General features: G+C 42.0%; 2 protein-coding genes across 8 annotated transcripts in view; one reads left to right on the top strand and one right to left on the bottom strand.

Annotated features, from left to right (window-relative positions):
- Nucleotides 1-7041, bottom strand: part of MTRR (5-methyltetrahydrofolate-homocysteine methyltransferase reductase) — a 44764-nt gene extending 37723 nt beyond the window's left edge. For 2 of the 4 annotated variants that reach the window (XM_017641749.3, XM_017641748.3), the window contains exons 1-4: nt 6949-7041; nt 5754-5918; nt 3839-3992; nt 1580-1697 (exon numbers count right to left, since the gene is read on the bottom strand). In XM_017641749.3, the coding sequence (XP_017497238.3) occupies nt 1580-1697; nt 3839-3992; nt 5754-5882 (401 nt within the window). In that variant the 5' untranslated portion in view covers nt 5883-5918; nt 6949-7041. Of the gene's footprint in view, nt 1-1579; nt 1698-3838; nt 4095-5753; nt 5919-6948 lie in introns of those variants that run through there. The other 2 variants (XM_073237984.1, XM_017641750.3) reach the window with 2 other exon arrangements.
- An 85-nt stretch (nt 7042-7126) lies between these two features.
- On the top strand, nt 7127-15541 carry FASTKD3 (FAST kinase domains 3). Of its 4 annotated transcripts, none has more exons than XM_017641751.3 (7): nt 7127-7214; nt 8051-9517; nt 10188-10273; nt 12497-12671; nt 13777-13846; nt 14166-14280; nt 15165-15541. In XM_017641751.3, the coding sequence occupies exons 2-7, from the start codon at nt 8083-8085 to the stop codon at nt 15261-15263; spliced, it is 1980 nt and encodes a 659-aa protein (XP_017497240.2). In that variant the 5' UTR covers nt 7127-7214; nt 8051-8082; the 3' UTR covers nt 15264-15541. The 4 variants fall into 4 exon arrangements, 3 of the variants coding, with proteins under 3 accessions (XP_017497240.2, XP_017497245.2, XP_073094099.1); XM_017641756.3 differs by having other exon boundaries at nt 8051-8812; XR_005063089.2 differs by lacking the exon at nt 13777-13846 and having other exon boundaries at nt 15165-15187.
- The last annotated feature ends 641 nt before the right edge of the window (nt 15542-16182 follow it).

The raw sequence follows: 16182 nt of genomic DNA on the forward strand, positions 1-16182 counted from the left end.
GAGGCTGGCCACAGGGAAAAAAGGAATTTTCCTTTTGGAAAGCCAAATTAATCATAAGCATACTTTAAAACGTGGTAGCGTACTTACTGTAGCCACACAGGGAACCCCTTGCGACAAAGCCCCTCACACTTCTCACTTACAAAGAGAAGCCCGAGTCCCTTGGTGATGACCCAGAGCGTGGGGATTAGACCGAGTAGTTACAGACTGAAGAAAATAGGAGTTTTCACACCAAGGTGAAACACACTTAACAGACACTGGACTCGGGGTTCCTCCTCAAGGCCCGAAATAAACTCTTGACTCATGTATCCTTTGTTTTGTAGAAACGTAGACCTCCACCAAGTAGGCTACCTCCTGACCATAAGCACACAGACCCCAAACTGGGTGGAGCCAGAAGACTGATGACTAAGGTTCCTGAAACAGTCCCGTCACTGCATCACCCACAGTCAGGAGGACGGGCATGAGCCGGCCACACACCCCACGCCCCTTCCCATAACTCTGCCTTTAAACTCTGCTTGTGAGCCCACGGCAAGTTCGGGACCTTGAGTATTAGTCACCCGGTCTCCGTGCTTGGTGCCTGCCATAATCGCCACTTTCTTTCACTACATCCGTAGGTCAGCATTTGGCTAAGCTGCCTGTCAGGTGAGCAGGCCCAGGTTTGTTTGTTTCAGTAACTTTACTATTAAGAAAGTAGGATAACTCAACAATCCCTACACTCTGAACTGAGAAGTCAGGACCTTGGAAATAACATCTTTGTCACATTTAATCACAACTCAAAAGAGGTAACACTTAAATTCTCATTCATAAAGTTAAATTCAGAGGTACAACATTTTAGACCTTGCCCTAGTACAAGGTTATAATATGCAGAAAGACATTTGCTGAATTTGTCATTACTCATAAACAAAGATCTAGTGAGAATTTAATACATTAAGCATCTAGAAAAAAAATCAAGTGTGTGTATTTTATCTGGCTAAACAGTTAAAGGCTAAATGACAGAGTAAGTTGTAGAACATCTGTTAAGATTTAGAATAAACAAATCAAGAGAATTTGATGCACTGCATTAAGAGGTAATGCATGGGTGAAATAATGAATTGTAAAACAAGAATAAATTAATAGAAATAGAAACTATTTTCTGGTTGGCATGGTGGGAAATAGTCATTAAGAGAGCTAAGGAGTGCAGTCAGCCAACACAGCTCCCCATCTGCATTCTCTATCAGTGATCACCCTTCCCAGTGAGAGGACCTGCATCTACTCACTGCACAGCAGAGAGAAGCGCACATGCAGTCAGAGATCCTAGGAAACTGCTGATAATTACAAATACCTATGGACTATAAGAATGATAACTGTAGGGGGCATCTTTTTTAATTTCTTTCACTAGCAGATGAGATGGATGAGGCATTAAAAAAAGGTAAATCAGCTATAAAATAAGTAAATCAGGATCCAGCTGATCCTGGGTTCTTGAGCTAAAAAAGATGGCAAACAAATATGACTTTCAAGGTGAAGAGTTTCAGTGCTAAGTCAAAAGTCTCTGTTCACAAGTAAGGGTTTACCAGAAATGGGAAGAGAAGTACGTTGCCCTTACCCCACGCAGTCATCTGCATGTCCAGTGTTGTAGAAACGCTGAGCACCAAGCTCCTGAAGTCGCTTATCAATAATTTTCCCCCCATTACAGAAGTACGTGTATTCTGAATCACCCAGACCTGAAGAGCCCAAACAAGTTATTAGCACACAATAAGGTTTAAATTTAAAGATATACAGATCAATAAAATATTTAAGCCAATACCATTCCATGTTCTTATTGATGGGAGTAAGAAATAATGTACAGCTTCACATTTTGTTTTCTCTTGATTGACACTATGTAAATATCTTCTACTTCATAATGTAAAAGTACCTACCACATGGAAACAAATACTTCGACCTGTTAACAGAAATATACTGAATTTTTGTTCCCATGAATCTGCATAAAAATCTGGAAATCTTAAAACATGAATTAAGTTTAAAAAAAAGTTATCTTTATTTGCAGACTTTTCTGATCTAGTGCATGGGTCTGCAAGCTGTAACCTGGGGGCCAAATACCACTGTCTTTCTTTGTAAATAAAGTTGTCAGCAAAGTCCATGTGTTTGAACATCGTTTATGGCAGCTTTCAAATTGTAAGAGCAGAGTTAAGTAGTTGCTATAGAGACCCCATGGAAGGCAAAGCCTAAAATCTTTACCATCTGGTCATTTACAGAACTTACAGACCCATAAGCTAGAGCACAGAGAGAAATATCTGCAACTTAAACAATCATTTGCTGTTTCATGTTGGGTAAATTAAAAACTGTTTCTGTTTCCTGGTAAGAAAGTGGACTAATATTTTCAAACTTGGTCAAGAATTTAAAATTACAAGCTTTAATTTCTCAGTTGTCTAATCATCTCCATGTAGCTTCCCATCAGTAGCAGGGTGAGCAATCTGTGGGTCCAGATACCGCCTAAGTCAACTAGAACAGTTAGGACAGGCTTCAAGCTTTCCTTTACAAAAATTTTTTCAGGAAATTTTAAAGCAATACATACATGTTCATGCTTAAAAATAAAGGAACTAGAAAAAAATTAAAAAGTTAAATACTCTGAAATACTTTCTAGAATGTTGTATTACAACAGATCTTGGCCAGAGTCATAATCTCAAATTTCTACTTATTACAGCACAACCCATCCTTGCTACATACCCTCCTCCCAAAATAACTCTCCCAGATGAACATTACAGACCACAAGCCAGGAATATGGACCCTGAATTATCTCTCTGGTGTCATATTGTGGATAAAGTGAAGGTTCCTGTGGCCAGGATCCTCACCAGGCCCTGGCTGGCTAGCTCACTACACATGTGCGGATACTATGTTGTTATTGACTCTACATAAAGAGCTCCGCCTAGTGCACTGGGCAACACAGTGGCAAGGCTGCAGGTGAGCAGAGACAAGACTGGAGTGGTGGCAGCACTGAGGACAGAGACTGAAACTGTCTCTGCTGCAGGAGCAGAGAGGCCCAGAGGCAGAGACCAGCTTGCTGCATGCAGACTTGCTCTGAGTGGATGGGATTCTAGTGATTGACCTGCCACCATGGAAATAAACTTGGGTATAACCTTTTCATTCCAAGAACATTCTACTGTCATTTCTTTGGTCACACTGAATCCATAGCGAACTTGCCCAGGGCTGAAACCCATTGGCAAGACACCTATCTTGCTGAGCTCGTCATTCAGATCCTGTATCTTAATATTTTTAAACTGTATTTCACAGAGCCTTCTACCTTTGTTTCTTAACTTGGAATACATACTAGAATCACCTGGGAGCTTTAAAAAAATGATGCTAGGGCCGTACCTGAGAACAATTAATCAGAATCACTGGAGGTGGGCCCAGTAACAGAATTTAAGAGAACTCCCCCAGGTGACCCTGCAGTGCGGCCAACACTGAAAACCAATCCTAGAGGAACAGTTCTTTGGGAAGCTAGCCGATCCACCAGGGAGCTTCAGACAGCACATAGGGTAGCTCCTTCAGGGACTGGTGCAGCAGGGGTTCATTTATTCAAGGGTTGGGTGGGGCCCAACCATTAATGTCCCAAAAATGTTTCATGGTTGAATCTGACCTGTGGTTAACGAGTCAAGGGGTTCTACAGAGCTCCTGCTGGGGATGAGCACTGGGAAGTTACAGAACACTGCCATCATTTACATTTATGTTATATATATTTATATAAAAAACCAAAAAGGACAAAACCCATACAACTATGTATCATAGTTTTGAAGGACACAGATACCAGAATTAAAGCTGGTAACAACTGACTGAGCACAGTTAGAGTGGAAAATACAGTCCATACCCAGGAGTCCATACCACAAGTGAGCAAAGACATCAACTGGCAGCGTCTTGTCCTGTATGTCCTTGACGAACTTGCGGGCTGTGTCAGGCGGTTCTCCGGTGCCCGTGGTAGAGACCACAATAACAAGAGGCGCTGTTTCCGTTTTTAGGTCATACTACAAAACAAGGATGTCATGTCAGGGATCTGCTGCCACACGGTTTTGACTTAATGCGTCACAATCAGCTTAGTTTCCTCCATCTTGAACCCGTCAAGTGTGCTGCATGTGGCATAAGGACAGAGGGGTACACAGAGCATTTTAAACTTGGAAAAGTGCTGCCCACAGAAAGTCCAGGGGGAAGAGGGGAAGGGCTCCTTCAGATCTCCAGAAAGCCAAGACTATCTTCAGTGGCAAACTAATCAGTTTTCAAGTCTTACAAATCAAGTTCCTTCATTCTGCTTCTCACCTAAGTTCTCACCTAAGTTTACGTTATCAAGAGAAGCGCTTCAATGTTTCTATTTATAATGACCCTGAGAGCTCCACTGCTCACAAATACCATCTAATCCGGCTCCAAGGAATATATTGTGGACTGAAGACCAGCTTCAGTCTTCATGGTGATACAATAGAAAGGATGTCAGCTAACATTTTACCAGGCGATTCAATGCTTACAGGACACTTCAAAGCTGTATGTTAAACTCTATACACCTGTTAAAGTCACATCACCTGCAAAAGGACTACCATGGTCAAGAAAGTGAAGTTCTCTGTTCGAACTTGGATCCAAAACTGGAGAGAGCATTCAGCTGGGGAGAGCACCCAGCATGACTACTGTGGTATTTAAAAACAAAACTGACTAATCACCTAACTTGCAAATAGCTGCTGGCCTAGGTAGTGAGATGACCCCGAGGGGCCAAATCAGGGCAGGTATATGATGCTGACGACTTTGCTTTGGTTTGTAACTGATTCAGATAACATTCCATCACGTGAAATCCACAATATAAACTTACTCTGAAGTTTCTGGAGAATTTAGAGTTACAGAACCTGTCAATTGGTGGTGCTCTATTGGGTGAGAGACTAAGTCTGGACTCATCCTGGCCCTGCTGAATAAAGGAACTAGATTTCCTTCTATGAGCTGAGTTTATAAGTCACCTGTGCTGCCAAGAGCCTAGTCTTCTGCAATGAGAGATGTGGGGGAGGCCACAGGAGGTTTGTGAACTTGGGTGAGAGTGTACCGGCAAGGTAGTTTTTAAAGTATGTAACTGAATTTGACTGATCAGTGGCTGGCACATCGTCTTGTACTTGTATAAAAGTCCCTGATAGTTGCTATGGCCTGAATTGTATAAAACAGTAGAACCTGGAGGTCTCAACCAGACTGAGAGAAGAGAGATCTGCTACGATCTCCTTTATCCTCAGATAGGAACTTCTGCAGAGACTGATGTAAAAACTAGATTCTGACCTAAACAAGGTGAGTTTTCTCTAGACCCTTATGTTTCTACTTTAAACTCGATTTCACAAAAGAATTATATGGCCCTTCACATGGAGGAACTCTGACATGAATGGCAAGGTCTTCATTTTGGGGAAATACAAATGGAGCACTGGGACTCATGAGGTTAGAAAGCTCACAGATGCATGTGAACATACACATCTCACTTGTTCGCACAGCCACCCCATGAGATAAACAAGGCACAGACAGTCCATTTATGGATGACAAGTACTTATTTGTTTCAGGTTTTGAGACCCTTTACTCTAATTCAAATGTACACTTATATTTTTAAAAAGATGGCAGGAATCTAACAACACAGTTGATAACATTTCTGAGGGTGTAAGAAAAAAAAAGGATTATGGTGGCATTTAGCATCCTACTTTGTTGTTTAACATCACCTCCCAAAATATTTTAAAGCATAGAACACGGTAAAAAACCACATGAGTAGCAGCTCTTACCTTATCTGACTCACTAATACAGTGAAGATCTGCAGCAAATCCATGTTCAACTGCTTTTTCATATATTACTTCGGCGATGGCCTTTGCCTGTCCTCGCTGTGTAGCATAGAGTAACAAAAACCTCCTCATTACCTCAAGGCACACACTGGAGCTGCAACAGTCACACTGAAAAATGGGAAAGGGCAAAGGGATTTCCTTTTAAGTACTAACATCCTGCAGGTATTAGTTTTCCATCATAATCTTTTTAAGAAGATTCCAACAGTAGCCACAGATAATATGAAACTGACTTCTCTGAATTTGCTACCATTAGTTCTCTAAAAAAATGAAGAATTCATCAACCCAGGGAGAACACAGGAATGAAGCGCTAATTCCGTGGCTCAGAAATCAGATTCTGGGGGTCGGTCATGCACAACTGTAGAACTTAAGGCAAGTTTCTCAGCTGATCTGTGCCTCAGTTGCCCCACCCTTAAAATGGGGATAATGATAATGCCCACCTGACAAAGATGTGACAGACGCAAAGCACCTGCATAATGGCTGAGACACAGCAGCGCTCAACAAATCTTAGATGTTAGTTTTCTTGAGAAAAGTGAAAGTAAAATTACCATTAAAATTGTAGGATTCTTAGTTTCTACTTTATCCTAATGCTAAATAAACCAGAAAGTGCACAATAATTTAACTGAGTGAATAGAAGGATAAATGAGTAACAGAAAGACACTACACATTTACCGCTCCACGAGAACTGTCAAAGGATAGCGACGGAAGCATCACCAATTATTATCGGAGCTAAAAGACACTTACTGCAGGCCCTTCAAGAACGAATCCCGCGGTCCGCCGCCACCCTGCAGTCAAGCTGCCCCCGCGCCCGCAGGCAGGTCCCCGGAGCCCGCACGGCAGGGTCGGGGGAACCGAGGCGCAAGACCAGGACCGCGCCCGAATGTTCCCGAGTCCCCGCGTGCTCTCCGACCCCACGCCTCGCGGGGCCCTGCATCACGTGTAGAAAAGGGTGCGGAACGGAGAGGCCCACGGAGAAGGCCCGCAGGACTCGCTTCGCGCGTGCTATGCCACGGCGAGGGCGGACGCGCTCTGGGAGGCGCCCCAGGCCCAGCGCCGCGCAGCCCGCCGACCTGGGGCCGCCTCCTCTCGGGCCGGAGACCGGCGGGCAGCCCACCCGGGAACCGTAGCCTACGACACTCACCTGCGGGCGCCCGTCCGGGACACCCGGGACAAGGTAGGAATTTTGTCTCAGCTCCCACGCTTGCGCAGACAGTCGCGGCTCTCGTGCGGGACTCCCGATACCAATAGGAAGCTCGGGAGGGGAGCTTAGCCAATCACAGTGCGCCGGACGTGGGGCCGCCTCCCGTCTCCGCGCTTGCGTCAAACTGTCTGGGCCCCTTGGCGTACGGAGGCCCGAGAGGTTCCCATGGCTTCACGGCTACTCGGAGCTGCGGCGCGCTGAGCGCGGTAGGTGTCCAAGCGGGTTTTGAGCTCCGCTGTTGGACCCGGGGTGCGTTGCTGTGTCGCCCGCCCACCCGGTGCTTGAGCACTGGTACCCCGGACGCCAGGTCTGGGGGCGCCCAGCTCGTGGTGTCCTTTCATTTCACGGAGGGCGCGGCCCCGCTGTCTTGCACCCTCGTCCCCGAATCTCACCGGCGTGTTTAGATCTGACGAGCCGACTACTTTCCCCACCTACTGACCCGTATCGTTTTACTTTTTTAAGATCCTGCTTTTTTCATTTTGCCAGCGAGACACCTTTCTTCTCCAGCCTTGGCCAAGTCATGACTCTGAGGGGAAACCAACCCTAGGGCCAAAAAGCGTGCTCTTTACCCTTGCTTTGCATTGATCCACATAATTTGTGGCTCATTTACCCACTGCCCCTTTTTGAGTATATGTAACCAAAAGCAGTTTCTTCCGTCAGCCAACGTGTACGATCTCCACTGCCTGAGTTTGAATCTCATCTCTGCCACTCACTAGCTGTGTAAATTGGACCAAGTAACTTCCTTGTGCTTGAGTTTCCTCTTCTGTAAAAGGACGGTAGAAGGATGTAACTGAGTTGTGTTGCGGGGAAGGTTAAGTTAGTACAGGGAAAGTACCGCAGTACCTGACAAATGATAGCCATCATTATCCTTAGACGCCAGCCACTTCTCTAAGCGCTAGGTTGCAGGGACTTTGCTCTTAGGTACTTCATTTTAGTGCTAAACTTATGTGACACTTCTTATGGATACTTATCTTCGTTTCATAAGCATTGATGTTGCTGAGTCATGTTCTCAATATATTTGACCCTGTTTTTTATTCTTTAGGTATAAGTCAAGAGGAGTTGAGAACTGATGGCATGGCTTTAATTACTTTGCGGAGGAACCTTTGTCATTTATCTGATTTTTGGTTACATGGAGCTTTGGCTGCTGTGAAAAATCCACCTGTAAATCATTTTCACAAGGTAGTCAAGGAGCACCTGTGTCCGTGGGTCTGCTCACTACAACCTGAGCCCTTCAGGGTCAGGTTCCATCATCCCTGTTGTAAAACGTTCCATTCAGAAAATGGAAATAACCATCCAGTCAGTGAGCTAGTTTACTCTGAAGTACATGATTGGGACAAGCTTGAAGGAAATCTTAAAAGGGTGGATGAACAGATATTTTACAAGACACTAAACAACATGAGCTCATCAGAAGAAGTGTTAAGTTTTATAAGCACACTGCAAACTTTGCCAGATACTCTGGCAGCAGGAGCCTTACAACGGATTTGTGAAATGGAAAAAAATCACAGTGACCAAAGGCCGCCAAAAGAAATATTAGAGAATAGTGTCTTTCGAGCTTTATGCGTTCAGTTCGAACAGGAGCCCTCGAATCTGTCAAACACTGGCCTGGTGACTGCTCTGCAAGCTCTGATTCTATTGTGTGTGGACCCCCAAAGTAGCCTGTTACTGAACTTGGTGGCAGAATGCCAACATCGTCTCAGAAGGAGCGACCTAGGAATTCACAATCTCTGTATTCTTGGGGAAAGTCTGATTAAACTGCAAGGTCCAGGTTGTGGAACCCTCGAACTGATTATAGATCAACTTCAAGGTGAAAAATTGGAAAAATTTACCCACCAGGATATTATGGCCCTTTATAGAATACTGCAGACATGTACTGAAAAAGTGGACCAATATCAGACATTTCTAAATAAGATAAACAAGTTTTCTCTGTCAATAGTTTCCAACCTGAGTCCTAAATCAATAAGTGAGATGCTCACTGCCCTAGTGGTTCTTGATCAAACTCAGGCACTTTCTTTGGTTATAAAATTGGGTAAATATGTTGCGAGGTATATCCCTCATTTTACTAATGAAGAACTAGGAAAAGTCTTAGAGGCTTTCATATACTTTGGGTACAGTGACATATTTTTTACAGATGCTCTGGAGCAACATGTGACTTCACTCTGTGTCTCTTTGGATCCTGAGACTATCAGCAAAGTCATGGAGTACTGCACTAGTAAACTGATTCTTTCAAAACCCATCCTCAATACAGTGGCAGAAATTTTTGTTTGCCAATCAGAAAATTTTTCACCTAGTCAGATATCTGAGTTAATTGAACCATTTGGAAAACTCAATCATTTGCCACCAAATGCCTCTGCTTTATTCAGAAAGCTAGAAAATATGTTACTCACTCATTCCAATTATTTTCCACCCAAAACACTATTGAAACTTCTCCATTCATGTTCACTTATCGAATGCCATCCTGTCAACTTTATGGCAAAAATATTCAGCCCTTATTTTCTTCAGCAGTTACAAGGTGAGTTGGTTATAACTTCTGAGAGTCGAAAAAGTAACTTTTGAGCTTGTGATGTTTTCAAATCACCTATGTACCTTTTACATTGAACAAAGGTTTGCCATTATTTTTTCCTCCACAATAATCTGAAGAAGACATCTGAAGTTGCAGACGGTAGCATGGACACAGAATTAAAGAATGACAGAACATTGCCTAGAGAGAGAAAATAGTTTGGGTAAACAGACTGCTGCCCTAACTGAGAAAAAACTGTTCTTGTAGAGATGTGACTGCAATCTAATAGTCATGGTAAGATGCTAGAATCTTGGTGAGAAAGCAACTGTAGAACTCCCTTTTTTGAAAGATGGTACTCATCTTAATTGAAGGCCACTCAAATACATCAAATTTCTGTGTCTCTGTAGTTAAAGGAAATTCCCACTAATTCTACTAATATATTTTGTCACTTTTAATTGTATTCTGCAGTTAGGAGCTTGAGTTCCTAAAAGTCAGGATGAGATTGCATTAATGGAAAGCAAGAAGGCATAATTAATTCCAGCAAGTTCTTTTCCTAGTGTCATTTCAAAGTACATTACATCCGAGGTGATAAATGAATGCTGTACACTCTCGATGTTCTTTTCTCTCATTACCCATAAACCAAAATTCAAACTTAACTATTACTGGATGCTCTTTATTTCAGGGGAAGAATCCTGTTTGGACAGAGTGTGCCTAGTGCAACTGACCCAACTTTTCTTAACATCGGTCCTAGAGTGCCCTTTCTATAAGGTAACAGCAGGAGCTGTGTTGCTTCATTTCCCATGGAGCAGTTGGCTTTTGTACCCCACTGAAATCTTTAAAGTTACTTTTCTTTTGGTCTGTCTCAGTAACCTCAGTACAAAGCAGAATTTTTGTTCATTTGGAGTTAGTAGCCAGCAGGCCACCTTTTCTTTGATAATTTGACCCCACTCCTTTTTCTGATCCTTGCAGGACCTATTTCCTGCTGTGTACATTTTTACCCTGTGCTCCAGGCATGCATCATGGCCTGCTAGATTCACTCTGAGGCTTCCTTCAGTAGGGTCCTAGCACTCCCCAGAGCTATGGGGTATAAAAGTATTAATCTCTGGATTGAACAAACCCTAAATTATTTCTTCGTATGTTCTTAAGCCACTCTTACCTGAAAGTTTCATGTAGATGGACTTCCCATCTAGTCCTCTAAAGACTCATTCTCATAGCTTTATGAGACTCCTTGTGTAGAATCCGAAATGGCATCTCCAGACTTGCTCAGACCTGGTCCTGTGTCCTTGACTGAACCACATTTAAGAGCAGCTCACTTTGGAATAAGGTTTCAGCATGGAAAGATACCACTTTTTTCTTTAGCAGAGCTTGAACAGACCTACACATAATGGTAAATACTAGCTACTCCCAACCTCCTCCCACTCCTGAAAGCAGTGCCCTCACAGCAGTTTTTATGCACAGATACATCAATACCATCCTTTTTCTCTATTTGCATGGAATGGGACTATTCCAAGTACAATTTGCTTTTATGCTCAATAAACCATGGACCTTGGGGGGCAGTACAAAAGATCAACTGTATTCTTTTTAAGATATTTTAAGAAACAAAAATTTTGTGGTATTTTTCTACCATTTTACCATTGACAGGCTTTCAAGTTTTTTCCAGCATTTAGCACAATCAACAGTGCTGTAATAAACATCCTTATATATCCCTTCTTATTGCTGTCTTAACTAAAGAGACTAGATTCCTGAAAGTGGGATGACGGGGTGCATTTTTGGTGGGCACTGACAGGCTTTCTCCCTAGCAGTTACAGATGGCACTGTTGCCAGGAGTGAGTGAGGGTGATACGTCTCCCCAACTTCTATTGCAGTTTGTTATTAGTCCCTTTAATTTTTCTCATTTGACTCAATGAAAAAGAGAATCATGTCACAAGTTGCATATTAATCAGTAATGAGTTGATCCTGTTTTCACATGTTTATTCATTTCCATTTGTTATAAATTGCCCTGACTCGGATTTCTATTGGTTGCCTTTTTTTTTTTGTCCTAGAACACATTGCAAAGAGATATTAGATATTCTGTATATTGTACATATTTCCTCCTGGTTTGTAATTTTTAACTTGGTTGGAGGGTTATTTACCATTGTTTATAAAGTCTCTGCTACATGGAAATAAGTTTACTATAGCCAAGTCTATCTTTTATGGCTTCTGGGTTCCTATCTCACTTAAGAATTTTTTACCACTTCTAAAGTAATACAAACATTTTACTAGATTCTAAAAAATATTTTCCTTACTATATTTTGCTCTTTAATCCACTTGGGATTTATTATTTTCTGTGATGTGTGATGGAAATTAGTTCTTTTCCAGATGGATAAGCAGTTGTACCATTTGTTACAGTTATCCTTTTCTTAATACATTGAAATGTCACCTTTACATTTTCCATTATTGAAAACTTTAGCTGAGTGTCCTTAAGGCCCTTAAAGTAGTTCTAAGGCTTAGAGGTCAAGAAACCTCAACATGTTTCTTGAGCTGTAAGATGTTTTCTTCCTTTCTTTTTTCCTTCCTTCCTTTCTGTGAGTACTTACTACTTTTAAACCACATTTAAAAGGTATTTTGAATGACTGGACTTGAACTATAACAAGAATATTTTGCATTGTCATTTAAGAAAGATACTTGTTCTAAGTCCTAGAAAAGTATCATACTTGTAAAGTAATATATATATATAAATTTTTTTTTTTGCAAGTCTACAGACATTTCTTTACTTGCCTAATGTTTGGGTGAAGTTTTATGTTTTTTTAATTTAATCAAGGTACATAAAATAAAGTACACAAATATTAGTGTATAGCTCAGTGAGGTTTGATAGCATATACACTCACATAACCATCACTCAGATCAAAGTAATTTTGAGCAGACTTTCATACTTTATACTTGGGTAACTTCCATTGTGTTTTGGTTTCATGTCTTACTTTTCTATCTCATGTTTGCACATACAAATTTTAGGGTCCAAAACTTCTTCCTCAATTTCAAGTGAAATCATTTCTTACTCCATGCTATTCCCTGGAGACACCGGTGGATTTTCAGCTTTATAAATCTGTGATGTTTGGACTGATTGACCTTTTAGGAGGAAGAATGTATTTTGCTTCAAAAGTGTTAACACCCTATTGTTACACGATAGGTAAGTAGTAGGGAGTTTTGTGGCTGTTTACTAACTACAGTGTGCTGTCCTCTTGTGGCATATGTGGGACTTAGTAGCCCCCTGGGTCTGGAAATAGACTCACTGAAGGCAGATTGGAACAGCAGGTGAACCACAGGGCTGCAGAGTCTGGATCGTGGTGTTGAGTCCCCTGTGTTGGCACACGGTGGTGGAATGTCTGGACATAGCACTTGACCGTTTCCTGTTTGCTCCTCTGTGACGAGAGCACAAGGAATAGGGACTAGATGAATGACGTGGAGGAGGACCTGGAGCACAGTGGGTGCTCACTAACAGTGAGCTGCTGTGTACGCTAGGCCAGTGCTGACCAACTGAGTAGCCAATAGTGCATGGGGCTGTTTAACTTTAAATTAATTAACATATTTAAACATTTGAAGTTCAGTTCCTCCATCACACTGGCCACACTTGAGGTGCTGAGCAGCCACGGGCAGCACAGGTATGAACTCTTCCACCATGGCAGAAAGGTCTCTGCATAGTGCTGGCCAGGAGTCTAGGTCCTTCTGCCTTACAATTTTTTTTTAAATGGATGAATAAAAAGAAATAAATGCAAAGAGGACAGTGTGGTCAAATCTTACCCTACAGGCTTCTTTTACAAAAGTTATGGTGGCAGTATCTGAGGCAAGGACGGGGTCCGCCCAGGCCAGGGGACCACACGTTGGGAGCAGGAGGCCTCACCTGCCATGGATGCTCTGGGAGCTCGAGTAAGGAAAGCTTTCAGTTGTGTAGGTGTCTAACTTGGCTTAAGTTAAAGGATTTTCTTCACTACCAGGAATGAAAGATTCCCGCCGCTTATCAGGAGAAAGAGAAAATGCCTGTTCTTGTCACACCCTGGAGAACCTGAGGACCCACTCTGTTTTAGTGTGGTTGAGCCTTCTTGATTTAAGGCTGCCTGGTTGATCAGGCCAGTCAAATCACAATTCTCACGCTGTCTGGGGTGGCCGTTACTTTGCTGACTTCAGTCCAGTTGGGAAATGCAAAATGTGGAAGAAACAAAGCAGAATGAGGAAGAAAGGGAGATAGGGCTGGTGAGGGTATCACAGGAGGAATTTTTCCTTTCTTCTCTCACCAGATGTTGAACTTAAGTTAGATGAAGAAGGATTTGTATTACCATTCAAAGTTCATGAAGATGTACATAAAAGGTAAAACTGCCATGATTTTTATAGTGCTTGGCAAGGTTAATAAACAAAGATATTATCGTAAGAAGGTATAAAAAATAGGATTCTGTAAATTAAAACACTACTTTGCAGCATTACCATTTTTGGGAATTCCTTTTAACATGAACATTAATAGTAATCAAATCAAGTGTTTTTTCATCAGAAGACTAAAGGATAGCACATTTGTGATTTATCTGAAAATAAAATGGCATGTAGGAATAGCCAAATCCAAACTAAACTTAGACAAAAGTATATAAATATTTTTGGATTGTTTTAAAAATTAAGTTTCTCTCTGATTTTTTAGGGTAGCACTGTGCATTGATGGTCCGGAAAGATTTTGTTTGAATAGCAGACATTTACTGGGAAAGGAAGCTATTAAACAAAGACACCTTCACTTACTTGGTTATCAAGTTGTTCAGGTATGATTTCTCCTATTTATTTTTTCCATAAGCAATTTCTAGTTCAGATTTGCTTTTTCTGGGGCACTAAGAGGTCTGCCAGCCCAGAGGACCAACAATATTATGTCTCATTTAAATGCCTCATTTAATTAGAATTACCAACTTACTGGAATATTTGTTTCCATTTCCGCTGATATAGTAACTAAAGATGGACAAGGTGACTCATCAAAACCAGGGGCTTAATCAACATTAAATGTTTATGAGCCTGTTTGCATTTATGCCAGAGGCCACGTAGGTCTTAGGAGACCACAGTGCCTGCATGGAGCGTCCCAGTGCTCCCAGTGGTCCACCAGTGCGTTCTCCTTTCCTCTTCACCTTGTACATCCCCAGATTAAGTTCCTAAAACAAATCGTGCCAGTGTGCGCTCAGAACCTCTCTCGCTTCCTTACTGCTTACTGAATAAAGTAAGCTGGGACTCTGCTCCGAGCTCAGCGTGCCCTCCCCTGTCCCCCAGCCCCTCCATTCTCTCTTGCCTTTATCCCTTATGCAGCTTCCACCACCAGCCTGGTCTCCACCACTTTGAGTATCTAAATTCTGGTCGGTCATTGACTCCCCGCTCAGGTTCTCCCACCCTCCAATCCATAAGCTGACGCCCTCTCCATACTAGACCACCGATTTTCTTTGCACTCTATGCTTTGTATCTACTGAGCCCCTACTGTATGCCGGATGGGCACTGTTCAAGGCACTAGGAGTGCAGGATGAATACACTCCGCCAGCTGTGTGCTTTGACCTCTGGGAGCTTACACTCTGGTGTGAGGAAGGGGGCAGCAGATAAACACGTAACCAGAAACAAGGGAATTGCAGATTATGAAAGACATGACAAATTTTCTTTTGTTCCTTTACAGATCCCCTATTATGAGATTGAGATGCTAAAATCAAAACATGAATTGGTGGAATATTTACAAACAAAACTATTTTCTCAAAATGCTGATGTTCATTGTTAATAAGGACTCCTTGCTCCAGAGCTCAGACACCGAAAGAACTTGTGTTTTCATGGGACTTAGTATAAAAATAGAGTATAATTGGTGAATTAGCCATTTACTCATGGACTGTGGTCTGGAAAGGGTCTGTCATTTTCCTTATACCATGTATATGTGTATCAGGCATAAATTTAAAGTTTTAACTTTTATTGACATTTTATACATGAAACAATTGATCGAGTACAATAAAGGAATGTAATGAATAAAAGTCATTATTTTTAAATCATGGTAATAGTTATTTGCTACCTTAAAATGTCATTTTTCTTTCAAGACCTTTGTTTCTTTCCTCTTCTAATGTAAGGAAGAAATTTTATCTCCCTTTTTTTAGAGGAAATAATATATGGTAGGAGAAGGAGCTATGAAAAATAGACGAGTAACTTGGATATAAATATGTGTAAGTACAGAATTATGCAGAAATAACCCTTTAGTTAGTAAGATACTTTATGTTAGTGTGGGAGCTTTAAAAAGTTTTTTTAATAAAGGTATAAAGACATGAAAAAGCAACTTAAGGTCCTTTTTTGAGGAGTGTTTGATTGGAGGGAGAAGCTCCTCATTTTAAATCAAGAGGGGATTAAATTGTCTTCAGTTATTGCAGATGCTTCATCCTCCTATTAGGGTCAGGTTCAAGTTTCTGGGGAGAAGAGGCTGAGGGGGCAGAGCTCGGGGTGGACTCTTGAGCACTCGCACCAGTGACTTTCGACTTCAGACAGGAGTCAGGGCTCCTCCCCCATCCCTGTCTCTGTGCTGAGTCGAGCTGGACACCACTGCAAAACGCTGTGTACATTGCCTAGCCAGCCCTCTCACTTAGGGATCGCTGCCATTTTGCAGAGAAGTGACCAGCCCCAAGAGGATGGACACCCTGCCCAGTATTCCGTTGCTCACG

The sequence above is a fragment of the Manis javanica genome, chromosome 1, assembly GCF_040802235.1.
Source record: "Manis javanica isolate MJ-LG chromosome 1, MJ_LKY, whole genome shotgun sequence".
Lineage (NCBI taxonomy): Eukaryota > Metazoa > Chordata > Mammalia > Pholidota > Manidae > Manis > Manis javanica.

Bases quoted from the DNA above. Each gene is read 5' to 3' on its own strand.
- FASTKD3 (XM_017641751.3), top strand. From the start codon at position 8,083: ATGGCTTTAATTACTTTGCGGAGGAACCTTTGTCATTTATCTGATTTT. The intron at 10,274-12,496 runs GTAACAGCAGGA...TACAAATTTTAG, and splicing joins TAGAGTGCCCTTTCTATAAG to GGTCCAAAACTTCTTCCTCA. The intron at 12,672-13,776 runs GTAAGTAGTAGG...TTCTCTCACCAG, and splicing joins ACCCTATTGTTACACGATAG to ATGTTGAACTTAAGTTAGAT.